The following is a 16,907-nucleotide window of genomic DNA, read 5'->3' as shown; positions in this document are numbered from 1 at the left end:
AAGTGGCAGTTTCAGAATCAGTGGTTAAACTCACTCTCTTCGAAACGCGAGGCATACCTCCCAGCCTTCATCTCGGCTTCTCCGAAAGCAAAGCCATTACTCTCCTATTGTCAGCGCTCCACCCCAAAATCATTTTCTCCCCCTGTTTTTCTCTTGTCACTGCAGAACCTGAAGTACTATATTCTTCTGAGTGTATCACTCAATTTCTTTCTTTCTTTCAAAATACCACAGATGGCCTTGGCCACTTTTCTCTTTTTCAGATGCTCTTTTTTTTTTGCGCAGTGTTATTGTCTTCTAATCACATATCTTCTGTAATTTTACATCTCATCCCTTGATTTTAGCTATGAAGAGACACATGATAAGCAAGAGATATGTTAATTACTTGTCAAATCTATCCAAGTGAGAAACAACTAGGTAACTATCCCCGGTTGTTTTTATATAGTGCAACTCTGGGGTATTTCAGGAAATCACTGAGGCACCGCTTTACCTATCCATAATTAACTATTGATTTCCTGCTGCATGAGTTGTGAAGATGACAAGACCTAATCTGATGAATAAAACAGCTGTAAGAAAAGGGAATTGTATGTGAGGCAAAGCATGAAGGACAAGACTTCAGATATGGCAGAGTTCATTATTCATTTTGCTGAGTTTATATGCAGCTACATAATAAACCTTTCGAAACAGTGCAATAAAATGAAATAAATTCATTTTTCAAAGCATCACTTTGCCTCTTAAACAGAAATAAAATTGTTTTAGTGTATTTTAGAGGAAATGAAAGTAGTATTTGGCCTTTCAGCTAGAATTTCTGTTCTCCTTATCTTCTGCTGCTTAAGGCATATAAGCTATAATTTAAATTGTTGGAATCAAGAAGAACTATTTTTGCTAGTATCTTGTATGCACAAAAACCATTGCATCCAAGAAAGTGTTTACAATAATTTCGACTTGCATTGTCATTTTTATTTCAGTAATGCAGTTGCACCTATCTCAATATATTTATGCCTTAGAAATACAACCTCTGGCTCTTGGCCACAAAATCTCAGGGGTAGGACAAATATTTATGCTCAGGGTTAGTTTTTTAAGCCTACTCTCCCTACAAAGACTAGAAACTGAATGACATCTCTTACTCTTACCAAGCAAATACAACTCTGTTATTATACCCATGAACATAAAACATGAGAAAAAATTATCAGAATAAAATTTGAACCATTGTCCCTTACGGTGAAGAACATGGTAATACTGATGGTTCTGTGATTGAGAGCCTTTAGGACTTTGCAATTCCTGAAGAACGGCACTGCGGTTGGAAACTAGGGATCATTTTATTCAAATGTGTCGCTGCCTGGCAAACAAGGAAACAGCACTCCTTCAGAAAAATCACTAGATAAACTCATGTTGTCCTTGGACTTAGGTAAAAACTTCTTGCGTAAATAGAGAGTTAGAGAGCCTAATGATTATTACTAAGGTGTGTGAGTTTTAGGGATATGCTGCTTTGAACATGTAGTTTAACAAGACAGGCATTAATAATAAGAAAAAATGTATATTCTTCTTCACTGAAATAACTTTGAGAGTTTTTGATTTGATTACTAAGAGCTTTAGTATTGTTAACTCTAACAAGAACACACTACTGGACCAAAGCCTACAACTTTCATTTTACAGAAACCACAACTTCCTCTACAAACACTTTGTAAAACCAGAAGTAATAAAAACAAGTTTGAAACTGCCAGTGAAACTTTTTATTTGTACCTTCTGCAGGAAGAAGCTATAGCTCTTTTATCAAGACAAATTGTATCAGCCAGTAAATGAAGTAAAAAGACTCAAAACAAAGCACACAGACTGCAAAAGACACTCCTTTCAAGAAACAAGGTTTCTTCCTTCGAGTCTGAAATGTCAGACATATTCAGGCTATTTTTGAATTCTGTTAGCAGTTTTAGCATGAGGAGAGAAGAAATGAGAAGGACTTCCCAGCAACTTTTTCCCCACCCATTATTGGATCATGTAGAACATTAGAAAACTGAAAGTAGGATATCAATGTACTAGCTTAATATTTCATTGAACATTGACTGAATTTACACATTCCGACCATGTTAAACAAACACTTTTAACCTCCTTATAGGACCCAGAAGAACAAGGATGATGATAGCATAAATACAGCCACACAAAGGAGCATCAGCAATAGATGCTCAGCGTTATGTATGAAACGATCACTGTGGACTATTTACCTCTGGAAAGAATATATTCTTTGATTGCCACACTAGTAAATTTAATTTAATTTCCATCCTGTCTGTGCTGCTTGCATATACAATTACTACCAGTAAAAGTTCTACTGATCTGATTCATTTGCAAAACTACAAGCAGCCATTCAACATACCCATTCAAGTTTGCTGGGAGAAACTGAGTTTCTCACCCACGCTCTTTACCATGTGTGTTTATTTGTCTCAACATAGATATACGAACATCAAGCGTGCAAGTTAATTGAAAGAAGTATTTTGTTCCGAATAGCAGAAATCATGTTCCTTGAATGTTGGAGAAAATGTTTAACATGAATTAAAAATAGTTTCTCTTAGCATGTATCTTTAAAAACTTTCGAAAGTTTTTAGAAAGACTTCTGGATTCTTTTGAGTTTGTATACCTGAATCCAGCTAAAATTTGTTTGCTATTAAGTAATTTTATTTATATTTGTTTTAAAACATTAAAAACATCACTTGAGCAGACTAAAAGTATTCCCAGTCTCAAAAGACATGCAGATAGTTTTCATAGGTATCTACTGTGTATTGTAGTATTCAAATCCGGTCTTCTGAGGAACTGTAGTTTCGAAAAGAAAAATTCTCTAGATGTGACCTCCCATTTATGCATAACCCTCCAGATTCTGGATGCCTACTTGTACCTCTACCCTAAGGGTATTTCAGAAACTTCAGTTCTATGATTCCCTTCAGAAAGAATGCTCTAAGTTGAAGATACTGACTCCTGGGCTGCATTTTAAATGTTCTTTTCTTCAGAGAAGTTCAAAGGGCGGAGTACTTTAGAGACAGACTTTACACAGCTGTGAGATTAAATTTCTCTCTTCTGAATCTGTACTTAGTAACCTTAAAACGGACTTGGGTTTTCAAGTGAGAAATATCTAGTCTAAGTCAGCTAGAGCTTACCATGAGACTCACTGTCAATGCTGAGAATGCTCTAGCATTGCATCTATGTACGGCTCATCCTAGAGAACTGTTTAGACAAAATTTAGTTCTTTGATTTGTTTAGTACCTCTTGAGTCTAGTAGGTTTTGAAATGAAATGCTGCCAGCTTCCATGCAATTCTTGCTGATAATTTCTAAGAATTACTGCTAAGTTTGGTTGCTGAATTACAGCTTGCCACAATGCTCAATGTTAAAGGAAAGCACTACCTTGACTTTAAGGCCTTCATGGGAAAAGCGATAGTCAAGCATAGCTGCAGATACTTTCTAAGCTCATAGCTCAAATCATCAAGGTTTATTCCTCTACATATTTCCAAACTTTCTTTGTTCAGGCATCATGCTTAAAGGCAGCATCTTTTATGGCTATGCTGTGTTGTAAGTTGTACATACATACACCTCTATTTGTGTATACATATATGTAGATATAGATACCAGCAAAAATGTAGGTATGTTGTCACATAGACATATGAGAATTTGCAAGAAGTGTAAAAAAGAACCCATTAGTTTGGCTTTAATTGTTCTTATTCATCACATATGTTTTGGGATATCATTCAGTGAAAAGGCCTACAGCAAAACAATGTAAGGATGGGCAAGGTCTGTCTTCAACTACACAAGACTGTTTTCACAAAAATACTGTCATCAGTACCGAATTTTCAGTTCAACACAGACTAGATCTTAGTTACTGCTAATATTTAAAACACCATAGTAAACATGAATTTAACCATATAAAATGCAAAAAAGATTAAACAAATCTTCTTTAACAGAGAATTTAAGTATATAAAATATAAAATTATTAACATAAATGAAGTGCATTATACAGTAAATTATGGAATTCAGAAGCATAAAATACTTGAAAACATCTCCCTCTAACAAGTGATGTGGAACCACTGATCTTGATACTCTATCATGTGTTGTCAAAGTCATCCATGTAAGAACATTGATATTTTTGATTCCAAAAGACTGTTTACCCTCTTTAGGCCATATAAAATAGAAAAAAAAAATCTAAGAACATAATGGCATTCCTTTCTCTTTCTAGTATTGTCTTCTAATACTGTTAATAAACTCAAAGGGCGCTTAGACAGAACTAGGAAAAATACTACTTGATATGATACATAAAACTAGGAAAATCAAAGATGGTCCACTTGACCACAGAAGTGAAATGATTAATTACTTGCATTAAAATAAAGTCAAAATAACATATGGTTTGACTTAGCATTTTGTAATATTTTAGATATAAATTAGTCATTTTTTCCTAAATTGTTCTTCTTAAAAACTAGCTAAATGACTTAGAAAGATAACACAGCTATGTGAAGACACAATATATTTGTGTTATGCCAAATGCTGAGAATCCCTCTCTACCCTTCTCTCTCTCTTTCCTTTTTAAAAATTCAAGCACAGTTTATACACCATTTTTTTCCACTTCTGCATATGTAATTTTTTTTACCTGCATACCTCAACTCAATTTATTTGTACAATTTCCTCTTGAGGCTTCATGATATGTAAACTCCTGTTATATAGCCAGACTGGATAATATTTAAGTAGGCAACCGGCAATCAAAAAGCCACAATTGTTAAAATTTCCTTGACAGAGCTCCGAATGATTCTTAAAAAAACAGTCCCTGTGAAGCCATATGCAGTCAAAAGAGGAAGCAAGTGAAATGCTAAGTTTATTCTATACAGGAATGCTGCCTAATGCTAATTATGTTGAAACGAGTAGCATCAAGGGAGAAAGAAAAACAAAACTGCCGACTAATGCCTCATTCCTCACTGAAGAGGTTTTGTGTCTCTAAGAAAGAACGCCAGGGAAGCTGATGGAGCAGATCATCCTGAGTTCCGTTATGCAGCACATGCAGGGCAACCAGGTGATCAGACCCAGTCAGCATGGGTTTGTGAAGGGCAGGACCTGTTTAACAAACCTGATCTCCTTCTGTGATAGGGTGACCCACTTGCTTGATGAAGGAAAGGCTGTGGGTGTTGTCTGCCTTGACTATAGTAAGGCACTTTACACTGTTGCCCACAGCATTCTCCTAGAGAAACTGCCTGCTCTTGGCTTGGATGGGCATATGCTTCGCTGGATAAAAAATTGGTTAGATGGCCGAGTCCAAAGAACTCTTACGTGAACACTGGAAACTATTATACTGCACAAAAGGTGGAAATAATTCCACATATATAAAAATCAGTAATACTAACTTTTTCTCCAGTATCACAACCAATGACAATTTAATGATTAAGCATTTAACAAGATTGTAATTTAATAAAATGTTGCATTTATAATGCTCACTGCATTTATGCAGAAAACTTTTTTAGGCAAGAAAACCTGAAATAGAAAGAAAAAAAATGATGTATTTGAAGACTGTAATTTTTTTTGCTCTATTAGTTATAGAATCTCTGTCTTCTAAATAGATGATGCTTTAAAAATGCTTGCACTGAAAATTTCCAGATTTCTTTTATTTAAAATCAATTTAGGAATTTGCTTAATTCCTGATTAACAAAAAAACCCCAATGTCATATGATGATGAAATGCTGGGTGTTTTAAATATCATACTCCCGTTAGCTAAAGATTAAAAGGATTACCCTAACCTTGACAGATACTTATGTCTAAAGTATTTAAATGAGTTCTTCTCTGATGTCTTCTGTCTTCCCCGCATGCTTAGTAAGAAAAAAATCCCCCCAAAATGAAAGAAATAGCATGATTGCCGTGTTATCAGAAAAAACACATAAATTCCTATTTTCTCAAAGTATTTTATCAGAAATAACACATAGACATGTATATACATATACGTAAAGGTTTCTCCATGGAGTTACTTGAATGTTGTGCGTATATAGAAGGTATTTTGGTTTTGCAATAACACCAGAGAGTCACATTTTATTATGAAAAACACACTAGGAGGAAACCAAAAGACTGTGCCTGTTTAAGGAGATGGAAATTTAGTATCTAAACTTAAATAGGGCCTCTAACAAAAAAATGCCCAGTCTTGATAATTTTCATTAACTGTACTTAATTTGGAAGGAAATCTCCATTGTTCTTAACAGAGATTTCGAAAATTAGCATGTTTAGAATTTAATTGACCCCTGGACGCACAGATGTTTCTATTGATATCCTGGTTTACCTGGGATCCTCTTACTGAAACACACAGCTACGGCTTTTTTGTTACAGATGCCATTGGGACAGAAAACAAAGCAAAGTGTTTGATAAATTTAATCTGCCACTGCAACGTAGGGCTTATCAACAACTGCCTTTCTGTTTGAAGGGTTCAGACAATCAAAAAAGAGATTACAGAAATGGTCGAAAGCTTGTCAGGGAACTAAGTGCAACGCACTTGCCCCCTTCTCTGGTATATCCTGTCCTCAGAGGGAGCAAATCTCCACATGCTTCTGAAATGAATGGGGTTTTTGCTCTCCTAAGCGAAGCAAGACACTTTCCATCTAGAACCTGCAGCGTTCAATAAATTAAATTGTGTAATTTAAAAAATGTATTCTCCAGTAAGGCTTTGTTACTTCTGATGCAAACATCTCCCATAGAACTCTTTTGGGTACAAACCTCAGTATGCATGAAACATAACATTTCAACACTGGTCAGCTGACAGCCAGAATACCTGGGTTGGGGAATAGATTCTGGTTTCTTGGCTCTGGGAGAGAGTATGCTGAGCGTGCCATGACCCAGAGTGGTGGGTTGGTGAAAATCCTCTGTCATCAGTCACACTGAAGCTTGGGGCCGCCCACTGCCACAAATTAATCAATCAGTCAATCATTTATTAATCAGGTACTTGCATTTTCATAGTTAATATAAAAATGGGCTCTAAATAATGCCTTCTCTATAATGATCATCTAGCTTTATATTACAGTAGGGGATTTTTTTCTAGAAGGGTGACATATTAATCTGAAAAAGGTCTGGCCAACTGTACGGGCCTAAATGAAGGCCTGCTGAAAGATCAGCTCTGCAAAATACATACGATACTCATGAACAACTTGAGCATGTGAATGGTTCCTTCCAGTCAAGTTACATTTCTGAGGAACTACTATGTTCTGGATTTGGAATTTAGATCCTTAATGCAGGGTTTAAGTTCTGCACAGGCTTTTTCATTAGGAAAATTTAGCCTAAACTTGCATTTTTGGGGGGGATGTCTGACTGCTGATAACCTTACCAAAAGAAAATCCAAATGATGCTGCTACATGATAGCAGGAAGCAATTAATATTTTAAAAGGGTGACTAGATACATTTTACTAAAGAAAGGACTTTAGATGCTAAAACTCCTTGACTAAGTTTTTGAAGTTTATTGCTGGCATTTTCATAGAACATTGAGCCATAAAGGACCTTCTCATAGAGTCATTATTCTGAAAGTCACATGAAAAGAGTCCTCTTCCAATCTGGACTGGCTTAACTGGTTCTAAGGCTTTGGGCAATTTTAAATATTTTTTCCCACCAATGACAGACAAGGCTATCTTCAGAGTCACTACTCTGACTTCATTAAATCCTTACCACAATACCACCCCTGTTGTAAATGGCACACTGCACACTGAAGGACAACCGCCTTTGACAGCCTCCCTGGTTTCAAATAATTACTTGTATTTTTATTCCTATGGCAGGTGAATAGCACAAGCATTTCTATTATTCTGTGCAGAACAGAAACCTACAATAATAAATGGGAAAGAGAAATAATGTCTACAAATTCATTGCGATCTCTATTCATATCCTGGAAAACAGAGTAAGTGTAAACATAATGACAGAATGTAAACATATTTTGTTGGAGCCAAGTGGTTAGGCACAGCAAACCAATTAATATAAAACACATTCTTCCTGACAGTTCCTCCAGCTCTTTAATATTACACATATTTAATGCTAATTGAAGCTTGTTTTCAGCTAATATATTTTCTTTCATATTAAGCTCATTTAACACAACCCTTTTGCTCAAATTTCCTCATGTAATTTAACAAGCTATCTGTGTTTGAGAGTAGTTAGTTATTTTCTTCAATATTGAGATAGGTAAGAGTTTACCAGCTGGTGGAAATCTGCACTCTTACATTCACATCTGTATTTTTCAAGGTGCCCCAAGTCTTCAAACAGCTAATACCCTTTTTTCCTTGTTGGGAATTTTTTTCACATTAGATTGCTGTTTCAGTTATTGCAAACTGAGCAGTATTTCCTATGAGCTTTTCCAAGATAAACTTCTGGGATAGCTAGCAACTCCTTCACTTCAAGACGAAACTCATCACTTCCTCTTGGTCTGTTAAGGACTTTTTTTCCTATAATTTTAGGACTGAAAACCTTCATACATTTTACAACTCTTCCTTGTTGAAGCATGTTAAGATACTGGCAAATTAATCATACCAGGGAGTGGTATGATTTGGGGAGTTTTCCCCAAAGCACAAGCCTACAAAGGATGGTGAACACTGTCACCACACTCACAGATCTGAATGCTGACTATTTACTTTCTGTGCCTTTTCCATGCCAGCCCAGCCTTATAAGTCTGCATGTCCGACTAAAACCACAACACAGCTATGAACGGGAAATCCTCACAGCCTGGACAGAAACCACCAGTGGAGGGTACAGGGCATGACATAGCTCTGCAAACACAGCATACAAGGTATTGCGGACTTACAGAGCTCTCCAAGTGGAAACTGAGACAACAAAGCCAATGTGTCTTCCCTGAACTCGCAGCTCAGGCTGGGAGAAGTTAGAAATCATTATTCAGAGCCAGAAAAGCTAGAGTCTTGACCCAAGCGTGCTTTTCAGAGAATAAAAATCTATTTAAGAAGAGAAACCAACAGTTTAAAGAGCACAACTTCTCTTGTATTATGAGCTATTAATAAATGGGCTCAATGTTGCTTCTCCAGCAAACTGAACAAATATATAAACCTTCAAACCTTGTTTTTCATAGGATCTTGTGAATCCTAGGACACACTGGATGCTGCAGATTAATGAGCCTGTCTCCCCAGTAAAGTTCAACTGGCTTGAAAATTTCCAGATCTTGCTTTTTGGAGCCTTACAGAAAGACCTATGAAATCAATAGGACCTTCTCACTGATTTCACTGGGAGCAGGATCACGCCACTGCAGAGAAGCTCCTGGGTACCAGAACTCTGAGCTCTGGGCTGTTGGAGTTAAATTGCTTGCAAGGTTTGTTCCGTCCATCTGCTCTGCCTTTCTGTTTAAATACAGCTTATGAGCCAGTCTGAAATTCTTTGTCCAGAAATGCCTCTATCTGTATCTTAACGTGGCTTACTAGATTTACTTTTTTGAGCCTCCTATCTCACTGACCTGTGGAATAATTTTGCATTTTTCAGAACAGAATAGATGGATACTACCTTGAAATTCTGTGTTGTTAGGGGGCCGGTTAGCTCAGTGGTTTGAGCGCGGTGCTGGCAACAAGGATCAACACCGAGGTTGCGGGTTCGATTCCTGCTCGGTCCCCATGTGTTGCCAGGTCTAGTCGAGAGGTGGCGTCCCTGCCCAAAACAGGGAGGTTGGACTAGATGATCTCTACGGACCCTTCCAGCCTAGGCCATTCTATGATTCTATGGAAGATGTTGTTTGCATTCTTAGCCAGATACACTATGACCCTGAGAGAGGGTCTACTGCTTGATTTGGTCAGTGGAGTTAACTGAGCTGTTGCAGTTGCTGCTGTAGTTTCGGCTTTGAATGACCCAGAGAAGCGAACAATATTCTGTCAGATGCTAAGCAGCACAAAGAAATTTGTGCACACTATTGCTCTTCTAAAGCAAAACAGCTGAAGTTGGCACCCCTAAATCTGGGCTATTGTTTATGCAACAGCTGATTTTGACAGTGTCCTCAGAGGCTGCCTCATTTAGGTCTCACTGCACGGGCGTATTGATGTTCTAGCCTTGGTTAAAGCTGAAGAACTTGCTCACTCATGATGGAATTGGAGCTTGCTGGCAGCATTGCATATAACCTGTTTAGGGCATTCCCTTGCAGTTTTTGACTCCTGCACTTCTCTCCACAGTCAGAGGTTATCAGAGAGCATGGCAAGTGGGAAATTGGTGCCTAGGTACTTCTCGGCTTTTGGTCCTTCACAAGTGTGGCAAGCCATTAGGTGACCACACCAAATTCCAACTCTGGATAGACTTTCTGTCAGTGCAGTTTATATTCTGCTAGTTATGGGATGATTCCTGCAATGTCGAGCAAAATTAGAAAAGTGAAAGAGGTTTTCAGTTTTTGCTGATGCTATCATATTTGACTAAATAAACTGACTACTACTGTAGCAGCAGTAAACATAAATTGCCTTTTTCCCCTATTAATACAAAGGATAATATTTCTGTTCTTTTAACCTCTTCTTACTTACTCTACTGTAAACACATAGCTTGAAATTATACTACAATTCAAACTACTTGGTTACACTGTTTCTCAAACAGTAAGGTAACTGCTGTTGCCTTTTCTTAAATGTGATACTTATAATTTCCTTGTATTATGGTATAAAATTATGCCTCTTTGCAGGCCACCAACTCTTTGAAAGTAATTGTATAAATACTTCAGTACACAGGAAGAAATTGCTGATGGTTATGCAATGGGATTTACCTGCACCTCAAAAAAGGCTGTGCAAGTGCAAGATATTGCAAAGTGCTGATCATATTACAGTGTCAACCATATATTCACTCTTACTAGCATAGGTATTTTAATGGGACAAAATAAAGATTGCATTGACCCTGTAACTTTTTATTATATAACCAGCTGACTATTAACATAACGCAAAATTTTCTAATCTTCCCATCATAAAAAAACATTATTTTCCCAACAGTGTTGAAACTCAGACAGCTAGCCTAACACTCTGCCTTCTATACGCAAGCTTAACAGAAGTTATGACTTTATAAAAATTACTGCATGTCTTTCAATAAACAGGAGTATTTTAAATTAACTATCTGAACATTCTGATGAAAAGAAAACAGACTTATACAAGGCTTTGCAGCATATGTAATGGCATGTAATAAGTATACAAATATATAGCAGAGACTGACCTTTATTTTAAGATTTTGTGAAGCCTGTAGGAATTAGCCAATATAGAGATTAATAAAATGCTTCCTGAGAAGACAGACAATCTGCCTGCTACAAGTATCCTGGAAGCTACCTCAAAGATTAGCCTGCCCTATTTTCCATACCACAACTATGTATTTGTGGCCACAGAAAATGTTCTTTTCAGCATGCAAGGTACTTAGTACCCAAGCATGCTTAGTATGTAAGTACATTACCAGGCATTCACACTGGCAGCCAACAGAATGTCCTTTAGGTAGCAGTGTACTCAGAAGCCATACAGCATATAGATTACCTCATGCATGGAGCAACCCCAGAAACTGCTTTTCCATCACAGCATATATATATACACAGACAGAAGGTTGGAAATGAGCCAGACACTGTAAGAACCTCTAAGAGATTACGGTGCAATAAAGTTCAGCCTCTACAGTGCAGCCACCCACATGCACAGAAGTCAGGCTACGCACACTTCCAGTGTGTTACCGCCTTGCGTCAAGAAAAGCCTACTCTAGCTCATGTTTGTTCCCACCTCTTCATAGGACAGTTGAGTACCAGCTCATTACTTGGAACGTCTTCGCATATGGTATCCCTAGGGCTGCCAAGGATGACTGAAAATACTGGAAGTGAACAATGGGAGAGACTCAATAATCATCTTCCTTACTCCTCAGACTTGACACAAGCAGGGCTGAGGCATGCAGAAGAACAGCATTTCAAACAGAAGGTCAGTTCCTGCTGCCAGTTTGAGATTTGGTGTATACATTTCACGCAACTAAGTTCTTCTCTTGTGCAAGATACATACAGTGCAGACTACACCACTGTGAACATTCCCCATGTCACCATTCTCATGCCTCAGCTTGAACTAGGACCTGAACTTTTGTGCCACGTGAAGTCTTAGCTCTGTTTGCTGACATTACAAATACAAGTATCAATTAGATAAGCTGTGAAATTCCTTGTAGCAAGAAGACCTTTGAGAACTAAATCTGCAGGCTGATTCTTACATGGTATATAATTCAGTTTGAAAATATTCAGCAAGAATTACTTTAAACGTTGTCCTTTATTAAGTAGACACATTTTAAAAACTATAGAGGACATGGTTCCACAGTATCACATTACCGCAATTTTTACAAGTTTGCAGGCTTGTGGGAATGGTGTGGTACTACAGACTCCATAGGCTGTCTGAAGTTCAAGCATATGATGCTAGTGTCTGGCAGCTGGTTGGAAGTGAAGCTCTCAAGTCTCAGCCCAGCTCCACAGGTAACTGGTCCCTAAGCACCACTCCTTCAGATACTCTTGTTTACAATCTCATGAGGAAATTTGGGAGCTGAAGGGCTGGAAGTCTGGCAATAATCTCAGGACAAGGTGAGGAGGTATAAGAAGGGAAGGTACATCAGGAGAGCTTGCATAAGTTTGTTTATGAACAAAGGACTTCACTCTCCAGGACTGTCAGATCCAGTACTTTTTGTATGAATTCTTTTGAGAATCAAATTGACATCTCGTTTTACCACCACACATATTTTCAGAAGGTATTTCACGTTAAAGGTAGAAATGAGGGGAAAACTCGTAGCTCCAAGTATCTGAAATGTTAAACTCTGTGTGAATTTCCAGTCACATAAATGTTTTGGTCTCAAGTCTCTCAGCCCCCAAATTGAAAGATGATAAATCTAGAAAAAAACCAAGACTTACCTTCTTGTAGAGACTTCTCAGGTCTCTGTACTGCCACATACTATTGAGGACCTGAGATGCTGCTTTCACCACTTTTGGCGAATGCCTGTTACACACATATGTTAAAAAGGGAGAGAGAGAGAAAGAAAGAGTGAGAAAGAGACTGTTAAGTACGAGACTTTCAATTTTCAAATGCCTTGCTATGCATTTAAACCCACAATTAAAGTGTTTTCCAAATGTACCATAAGATCTTTGATTGGCATCTTGGAGACCAATGTTGTTTTTAATCAAGGGCAATACATGTTATTTCTATAGGATCAATTATTCGGTGAGGATCAAAATGTGTGTTCCTCAGCACACTGAGAACAAGGATTCATGCTGAGAGCACAGGAAGAGGAATGAGAGAGGCAGAAATTTGTAAAATTGTTGAGGATCCAACTGGTGTTAAGTACATCAAAGAAGATGTGCTGGCTACAATTTTTGGTACAAAGGTCAAGAAGTTAGAGCCACAGTTTCTTTCTCTTTCCAAACTTCAACTCTTGATAGCATGCTCAGTGTATTAAGCACCTCCTAGCAGAGGTCAAAACAAACACTTTAGATGGGTGATGAGCACTGTTTTTGAAGTGCTGAGCCAACATGAAGAAATAGAACTGATTATGACAAATTTCATTAGAAATTCAAGTTAGGACTAGCAGCTTGCTCATGCCATTACTCTTCAGAGATGGCAATGCAATGTCATTTTGAAAACCATACATAACTTCACATGGACTTCCTCTTCATAAAGGTTTCAAAAGAAGCTATAAACTATTGTTACAGTCACATGGAGTTGGGAGTCATAGATTCCTCTTGGGATACGTAACTTAAAAGAAAAATATTAAAAAAATAAAAATCAGAGAGTATTCAGCTCCCTGAAGAAGGGTCAAACACAAAAGGACCAGGAAGATAACCCAGCCTGCTGAGGAAGCATACACTGTGCTGCACCTATAGTACCCATAGAGCAGTAGAAAATCTTGCAAAGGCAGAAGTCTGGAGTGAGGACTGATGGACTTTGGGGCGGTCATTGAGGTAATTCATGTTCTACACCAAAAAGGCACATGGACTGCAAAATCAAAGAGAAACCATGAAAGCCAGTATCATATCTTAATGACCTGGGTAGGGGTCAGGCTCTGGTGCATCCTGGGACCTCTCAGAAGGACCACTGGTAGGACGACTGGCAAAGCAATGTTCATGACACAACTGATTCAATTAAATTGTACACTATTTTCCTAGTAATTTATTTGGTACTTTTTTCTTTCCCTTTTCTTCCATTTCTCACCCAGGGTACAGCAGTAGGTGAGTAATTGGTGAATAAACACGAATTTGACAAACCCTTTCAAGCATAATTGTTTTTATTTTACTCCCAGCTGTACTGGTTAGCGGGGTGCTGGTGGCATGGAATAATCAGGAAAATAACTGCGCCAACCGCACTGTGAGTACTGAGGAGAAACAGGACCTATGTGAAACCAGTATGGGCTTGGCCAGTATGATCTTACAAACACCAGTTCTTTTGTGCTGTTATACAGGGAAAACGCTCAAGCCCTGGGCATGTTCCAAAGGCTAGCAGGGCCAGCCCTACACTCCGGGCACTGATCCACACCAGGATGCACGGCCAGACTAGAATTCTGCACTTTTAGAAGCAGACGCTTCACACTGGACAAGATAAATTCATACTGAGGTGTTTTACGGTATTAAAATGCCAGATTTTCCTATCAGTCCAACAACCAGCAGTCCTGATTTTTAAACAGTGTATTACCTACAAGAAACAAAACCAAAGCAATAACGCACAAGGCTAACGTTTCTGAAAGCTGAAAAATGGAACTTTCCCTCAAGATGGGCATTTGTAGCACTGTGAGTTGATGGGCTTTCTTCTTCTAGAACTGTGTAACCTGTAACAGTAACAACACAGGAGCCCAACTCAAAGGACTTGAGAGGAGGGGTATGCATCATGATTTGGGAGGGCATTTTAGAATTACTCAATGCTACTGGGCTAAATACTTTCACTCAATGTAGATAAGACTTTTACCGTTATAATGGATATTTAGATGGGGAATCATACCCTTGGATACTCCTAGAACTACCCATGACACTTCAAAAATTCCAGACTCAGCAGGTATTAATAATCTCTACCAGATAATGAACAGGCAGGTAAATACATTATTCTGAGGAAAGACACATTCAGCTTAAGAGAAATGGATATGAACCTGCTTGCAGTATCCGTACATTTGATCTAGAAAATACAAATTATAAAATTTAAATATTTTAATAACAATAAAAATGCAAATGTAAATAAACTGGCAGAGCATAGGGAGCTCCCACAACTGGAATCCCATACTTTTGTTATGCTACTAGTTTTTACCTTTCATAATTAGAATGTGTGAATGTTTCAATAATGAATTTGGAGTGAAAAGAAAAGGGTGATAATAGAGGAAAAGAAACGTGATTAAATTATACCAGCAATGCTCTGATCACGTAGGCGAGCATAAGTTCTCATACCAAATGTAGGGTGCATAAATCTTTCCTTCAGGTTGTGGCCTGGCTTTGTGGGGCTCTTTTAGAGCTCTGATGCTGCAGTAGGCTGTGTGATGACAGCTTCGAGCAGGTGGACTGATGGGTTTTGTACACTACAGTGAAGGCTTTTTGTGTTCAAACTGCCACGGGCCCATTGCACTATACTTCTGCAGGTTGACAAATATGAGAACCAGGCTCTCTGTTTTAGGCAAAAGAAGGATAAAGAGTGAACTCTTCATGAAGAGTGCGTACATAGGAAAAAAGACAAGATGAAATCATAGCTGCTCTGGAAATGTCATGGTTGTGTGTAAGGTTTTTGCACGTTTTGGTGCCTCGCAGAGTAGCCTGCTGGCATCCTAATGCATGCCCCACCTTCTCAGCAAGCTGGTGGCAGGGAAAAGGGTACCTTGAAGAGGGACAGGACCTTTACATTCTTCACTACTAGGGCAAGTGAAGAAGTAACAGAACCTTGCTGAGGTCCCTTCCTTTCACAGGATCCATCTACCTGCATGTTACCCCTTCTGCAGGGTGCAAGCTAACAGCTGTGGCCCCTAAGGTTTATCAGAATCTTCTGGAAGGGCCTAGAGGTAGTGGTTACTGTAGATAATTACTCCTCCTTAAACTCCAGGCAGTGCACTTCATGCACTGCTGACAGTACGTCAAAAAACAAACCAGAGCGGAGAATTTTGCTATTGGTATTGTCTGTTTCTTGTCACCTTTCCCACTGGGCATATGATTTCTGGCAAAACTAAAGAATTCAACGCACACTGCACAGAGGAGGGAAACACATTCAGGACTAGTAATAACTACTGGAGGTGTTAAAAAGGTGCAAGGTGATTTGCAAAACATACTTGTCTCCTTTACTCTTAGATATGCCAACCAGTTTCTCAATGCCGCCTGCGTCTCGTAAGGCCTTGGCATTCTCCATGTTTTTAGTGATGACTTCATGCAGAGTGCAGCAAATGGCAGTAACGGTGTCATCAGACATGGCCTTGCTCGCTGAGCTGTTGCTGTTGTTAGCGCCTGGCAGTCGGTGGACCAGATCCCTCATGGCATATTTGCCTTTGTTGAAAGAAAATGAAGGGAGAATTCAGAAGATACAGCAATAAAGGGTGATGGAGAAGTACAGGGAAAACACGCAAGACTACTAGCACCGTTTTCATCATTGAACACAATCTAATCGGCTACTGATACTATTTTAGAGCAAGCCACATTTATACAATCACATGTTCAAGCACTTCACACGTTAGGGACTCTATTAATATTTCCATACTACATTAGTTGGAGACTTTGGATATGGCTACATCATGCCCTTATGAGAATGAAAAGATGATAGTAAAAGCCCAGTATATGTATAAAGATAACCTGAATACCACAACTTACAGACCCTGGCAAGTCCTCATGTCTCACCACACAACTCACTACTATGAATAAAATGTGCATCAGTTGTTAAAAACACTACAGTGAATGCAAAGCCAATGACGTTGTTATTTGTGAAAGAGACTTCTCTGAAGGACCAGTTTCACTGCACAAGGTTAATTC

General features: G+C 38.4%; 1 protein-coding gene across 1 annotated transcript in view; it reads right to left on the bottom strand.

Moving 5' to 3' along the window:
* The window catches only part of CTNND2 (catenin (cadherin-associated protein), delta 2), a gene marked incomplete at its 5' end in the record, with an annotated part of 174,297 nt that overhangs the window by 22,350 nt on the left and 135,040 nt on the right, over positions 1–16,907 (bottom strand). The window contains 2 exons of the mRNA XM_009877589.1: positions 12,840–12,924; positions 16,217–16,427. Of these exons, the coding sequence (XP_009875891.1) occupies positions 12,840–12,924; positions 16,217–16,427 (296 nt within the window). The remainder of the gene's footprint in view (positions 1–12,839; positions 12,925–16,216; positions 16,428–16,907) is intronic.

The sequence above is a fragment of the Apaloderma vittatum genome, unplaced genomic scaffold, assembly GCF_000703405.1.
Source record: "Apaloderma vittatum isolate BGI_N311 unplaced genomic scaffold, ASM70340v1 scaffold6491, whole genome shotgun sequence".
NCBI classification, from domain to species: Eukaryota; Metazoa; Chordata; class Aves; order Trogoniformes; family Trogonidae; genus Apaloderma; species Apaloderma vittatum.
Note: the sequence above shows the minus strand (reverse complement) of the source record. Positions and strands in the feature narration are given on the sequence as shown.